The following is a 6,000-nucleotide window of genomic DNA, read 5'->3' on the forward strand; positions in this document are numbered from 1 at the left end:
AACATACATAACAACCATCATACCCTAGTCATGCAAAAACTTGGGTTCAAAGAACAAGTAGGACAATTTTGTGCCCATACCCACATCCCTTAGTGAAGATTGTATTTAAATGTTACACCCATACGCTATTCATTTAAAGGTGCAGGTTGTTGTAATGTTGCCACTTTGAAATAGGATTAGTGTTCCATGGGTATGCATCCCCCCCCCCAAGCCCCACGTCTCTGGGACGTGGGGATAGGGACGTGGTGTTCCCCGCCATCTCGGCATCTTGGAGACGTCTACACGTCCCTCAAGAGTCTCGGAAACACCTAGGAGTCTCCCATAGCCCCAACTTAGAAATTCAAACCCTAAGCAAAAACAGTGGAAAATTTGTGAAAATAGCATCCTTGTCTTCAACCCAGTTTCATTCTCTTCATCAGATATATACATGAAATATAACATTTAAGTATATGTCGTTTTCCTTTCTTATACTTTAAGTTATATTTCATGTATATATTGGCAGGATGTTTGAGAGTGGTTTCAGATCTCTAGGAGTTATAATGCGGATTCTAGATTTTAGAAGATCTCAAATTTTTCAGACAGTCAAATTTCAATAATCAGCAACCTCCTATCAGTATTCTTTCACTCTCCCTATCTCACTCTCTTTGTCTCCCTTCAACTCTCGGCCTATCTCTCTACCTATCACTCTTCCTCTAACTCCTCTCTCTATCTCATTCTCTTCTTTATCCCCCAAGACCTAGACCTATCTCTACATCTCTCTCTCTTAACCAGATCCCTGCTATGGGTGCTACCCTCAACCTCATTTTGGTGTTGCCCCCAGGGCCCAAACCCCCATCAAACTATAATTCTAAGCAAGTAATAAGCCAATGATGAATCATGATCATAAATCATATTTTTGATATAATAGAAATCTCCAATTTGGCAATTTCATTTGTCAAATTTTATTTAGTATTCAAGAAATCTTAGTATTTAGTATTTGCAATTTTGCTATATTAATATTACTAATTTGCCAAAGTTTCATTTGAAATATAATTCTTATACATCTTTTCATAACTAGTTTTTCAAGTACTATATGTATATCAGCACCGCCACCCCTTGCCGTCGTCCCCCTGTTGTCCCCAAACTTAGGCCCTTTGTCCCCTTGTCCCCAAAACCCGTCCCCAACGGCCATGGAACACTGAATAGGATTTAATAATAAATAAATATAATAAAATGAAAATACAAAAGAATAAAAATAACATTTAAATTAAAATATAAAATTAAATATTATTAAAATTTAACTAAGTTAATGAATGGTCAAAAAGCATGAAATGAAAATTTGTGACTCCCTCGAACATGAGATATAAAAGGGAGAAGAAAACCTCATTTGAGAGGGGAGAGGGAGGAGAAAAGAAAAAAGGAAGCATGTGAATCAAAGAAGAGTCAATGGAAGAAGGAAGGAATGGGAAGTAAATAAGGAAGTGACTCTTCCAAAGGAGTGCAAAAATTATGAAAGGTTGTGACTCTTTCGAAGGGTGGTGATTGTGAAAGGTTGTCTCTCTTTCAAAGGGCAGGCATGCTGAAGGGGTGTGACTTCTCCCTCACAATGGAAGATATAAAAGGAAGAAGGTCTCATTTGAGGGGCGAGGGGGAGTGGGAGGTAAAAGGAAGAAACATCAAATCTCAGGCATCCAATACGAAGGACATTAACCCTTGTGATTGGTATGAATCGATGAAAACAATATAATAATATGCAATTATGATATCCATGCACTTGTAATATTCATGCACTTACAATGTTTACACATTTATAAACTACTTTCTTGGAATAATCTAATATCCATGCACTTCATATCTTTGCTAACATGCTCTATGTATATCAATAATTAAGATAAAGTTGCATAATGTTTGTCTATTGTGATGCATAATTTGTATGTTATTGATGTCTCCAATTGTGGTGGAGGGATAAGGGACACAATAGGGGGGAATGGTGAAAGATTCCTCACTAGGTATGGCACCTCGTAAAGATGGTTAAGGATTACGAGGCCACCTCATGATGATGGTTAAGGACCATATGAGGCCAAGGAGGATAAGGTCCTAACCTTGGGCCTACAGTTGAGTCAAGGGCACCCTATTGCAATCTTCCCTGCAAACCCTATAGGGGTTAGTTATTGAGGTAAACAGAAAAGGAGAGCCTCAATCATAAGGGTAGAGAAGAATAGCTTGACAGAGGGGAATGATGTACAGGCTCTGCTAGGTATGCCACCTCATGAGCATGGTTAAGGACCACATGAGGCCAAGAGGGACAGGGTTTCTGCTCTTGGGCCTAGGGCAGGAGATATTTAGGGCACCTCATCATGACCATCCTATCTCCATCCTCATTATGGTTGGGCCTATGAGATCATTTGGATTTATGAGCAATAAGTATGTTTCTCCATTAACCCTAGAGATGGATATATTATATGTATCATGTCTACATTATTATCTAACTTGGTTGCAAGTTTCCAAGATAGACTTACCTCATTCTATTCTTAGGTAAGGATTATCTCTCTACGTTATGTTCCTTGTTTCATTTGGATTTCGTGAATTTAGGGCAAATTACAGGGTAATCCAGGAAAGGGACATTACAGCTGTTTTTTAGTTCACAGCAAATCCAGCCACCAATTTGGTGTATGAAGCCTTTCTTGTGGAAACCCACAAGAAAACTTCAAATTGCAATTTTATAACAAATTTGGTAGTAAGAGGATCGGATAAAGACACTCAACATACTCTGTTCAAAAGGACATTGTTGTACCCATATCCCATGTCTCCTGGTCACTTTGAATGAAAAAATGAATTTTGAATGAAATCAATGAGACCAGGCAGTCTATGGGATCCAAGGGTTGAACCGTGCAGTAACCAACAGAAGTACCAACCACCAGACCACAACCCCTATTTCCAACTGTTCCCTATGTCTTTGTGTAGCACATTTAAATGAACAAAGTTTGTGACAAATGGCCACGGGAGGCTAAAATGTACAGAAAAGGTCATAATCAAAAAGGACCACGATCATGGAAGCACAAACATCGTAAACAACAACTTCGCCCCTACCAGACCCATGTTTAAATGTATTAGCAACCTATTACCAAACCATTATGCAAAAACGTCAAATAGTATTTCAAAAGAAGCTTTATTTATGAATTGTCACTTTGAACTTGAACAACTCCTTCGCTGCCACTGGCAGTGAAAATGGCAAAAAATCCTTTTTTATTCAAAACTAGAACAAAGTGAACGCTAGAGACGTTTGACAATAAATCTCAATTCTCGTTGCAGCTTTATTTAATTCCAGTACCAAAGCAGACGTGTTACTAAGGTTTTAAACATCGTGTAAATTCCCTTTTTCCTAAGTATGCTGGTGCAAGTTTTGATTTCAGAATGAATCTCTTCCAGAAACTAGCTCGCTGATTAATCTTAATTTATTTTGGGAAATCTCTTAAGAACACATTTCTCTTCCAGTTCCCGCGTAACTGCTGTCAAAAGAAATACTGCAAGAGTAACTACCACTTAAAATGGCAATTTATCTTTGTTTGAAATGGCAAAGGTCGCTAGGTTGATATGAAAAGTAACTGTAAGACTAGTCACGAGTTCGAAACCAATGGAGACTGTGCGGTTAGAAGGGTGTAAGCATATCTTGATCAATTAATGAGGAAAAGCAGAACGTTAAGCACACCTGTGTAGTTCAGTACTTCCCTCGCTATCTGTAAAATTCTGTCTACGCATTTCCACAGCTGGTTTTTACGAACTTTGATCGGGACACTGTTTTTCGAAGCGTCATCACTTATTTCTATTTTATGTCCCGATCACTCTCAATGCAGAACTCAAAAAAATCATATATGGGTTCCGCAAGTGCATAACTGCACTATTACACTTCAGCTGTAAATGTATACCTAGATAAATACATTTATTTAATAATTGTTGAGATATAAGAGTTATTTTATTTACTTAATAGTTTTTAATTTTATTTTATTTTTTATTTAAAAGTATTTTATTTTGTTTATAAATTATTTAGACGTATAAAAAAAATTAATTAATTATTATTATTATATGTAATTTTTAATTATATTTTGATAATTTTTTGGTTTTGTTTTTATTTTTATGAATAAGTGTCTAGATTATCATCTATAAAATATTATTACACATATTCATATAAAAAAAGTGGATGAAAAAAGTCACATTTCTAAAGCCTACACAAAAATAAAACTCGATCATAAAAACATTGAAACAAATACAAAGGTGTTTGGCCACTATAAATAATAGTAGAGGAGGGAGGAGGAGGATCCTAGTCACTCACCTTTCCCCTTACATCAACGAGTCTAGGTGTTTATAGAGGGTCCCACCCATCATCATCTTAATATTCTCTCTTTATTTTTCTTCTTCTTTTGTAGCATGGGCTAGCAAAAAAATCAAGAGTTGAGGGAACTTTTTGGAATCAAACTAGCTAGATGCGCCAGTAGTGGCCACCCAAAGGTTTGTTTGACAAATGGTGGGGAGGCACAACACCAAAAATAAGTCGTGACAAACCTTGTTGTCCACGATCCCTTCTTGTAGCCAATGGAGAAATCTAGGGGCGATTATCTTAGGCACCACGATCAAAAAGACTCTATCTATGATGGTAGCCATGAAATGGTGAACAACCCTTAGAGGAAGAGGGAGACGAAGGAACTCTGGGCAAGGGAGATTGTTCTATTGTTCAAGGAGCACCTATATGTGGGCCACTTCAAGTGCAAATTTGTTTGTTTGCATTTGAATCTACAATAAAACATTAGAACATTGTCATAATTTTAGAATAAAGTGGAACATGTTGAGCAATAGAACAATTGGCAAAAATGGTTGAATTTCTATTTTTCCATATGTTGAAGAGAATCTCCATCCTAAAAGCATGTCAAATCTAGTTGTATTTGTGAGGGATGTCAAGTCAATCCATTAAAATAACCATGTGCCAAGAAAAAGGTTCTAATTTAAAGGGTTTAAAATAATTGTGGATCCAGGTCCAAATGTATTGAGCTCTAAGATAGAACCGAAATAGGTGCCTAAAAGACGAACTACATGCAAAATGGGCAAAAAGGGTCTGAAACTCCCAAATGAGATAACCTAGAGCCAAGAAGGAGGCCATGGAAAATAATTCACCAGACAAATTGAGCCAATTTCGGCTTTAGGATGGCCAACCAAATGGTGTGACATTATGCTGCCAAATAGAGACTATTGATTGCAAATGACATTGTTGATTCAAAGTGGGAATAATGGGTAGGTAGGGAGAGATCCAAACATATCCTTATCATGGTTTATAATTCTGGAAAGGAGTATTTGGACTCCACTTCCATTCTTTCCACCATGGCCTAGAAGAATTGATACCAATTGTATAAACCATGTCAACTAGAATTACCCACATGATTGTATTTCACTATCTTGATTAGAAAGGTGAAACTTGGCTTTAGTTTCATTCCATGGTAGGAGACCCATTGAAGCTCTAGAGAAGAGGTATTTCAAATTTGTATTCCTTTCTTCTGGAATCTCAAGGCATGCACCTAAGGCAACCTTGCCAATGAGTGATGATGATCTTGTAAAGTGGGGGATCACTAGATAAATTCTATTAGTTGATGGAAAAATCGTTACAAATCTAAAAATACTTCAAAGAAGTCAAGGTTTCATAGCTTTCCAATCTATCAAAACACTTTTAACTATGAGAATCCCTTGGATCTATAACCAATTTTGTTGGCATTAGATTGTCATTGATGCCAACATTCGATGGATAGAGATGCAAAGATGATAAGTGCCACATAGAGCAAGTGCAGCTTGATAGAGAATGTACAAAGTGATAGCTTCACACCCACTGGTCAAAGATGAGAAGGCATTTAATCACAGGCCACAAAGAAGACAAAGAACACAATTGAAAGTTTGCTTGGTCTTACATTTTGACAAAGAAGTCACAGGTCATAGTGTGGTGAAGTCATTGGACAAATAGGTCTGACTCAAAAAAAGTGC

The 6,000-nt window shown here is 37.0% G+C and overlaps 1 protein-coding gene across 5 annotated transcripts in view; it reads right to left on the bottom strand.

Moving 5' to 3' along the window:
• The window catches only part of LOC131066686 (uncharacterized), a 183,383-nt gene extending 179,531 nt beyond the window's left edge, over positions 1 to 3,852 (bottom strand). For all 5 annotated transcript variants that reach the window (XM_058001516.2, XM_058001514.1, XM_058001518.1 and 2 more), the window contains exon 1: positions 3,689 to 3,852. In XM_058001516.2, the coding sequence (XP_057857499.1) occupies positions 3,689 to 3,738 (50 nt within the window). In that variant the 5' untranslated portion in view covers positions 3,739 to 3,852. The remainder of the gene's footprint in view (positions 1 to 3,688) is intronic.
• Between the last annotated feature and the right edge of the window lie 2,148 nt (positions 3,853 to 6,000).

Source organism: Cryptomeria japonica, chromosome 3, assembly GCF_030272615.1.
Source record: "Cryptomeria japonica chromosome 3, Sugi_1.0, whole genome shotgun sequence".
NCBI classification, from domain to species: Eukaryota; Viridiplantae; Streptophyta; class Pinopsida; order Cupressales; family Cupressaceae; genus Cryptomeria; species Cryptomeria japonica.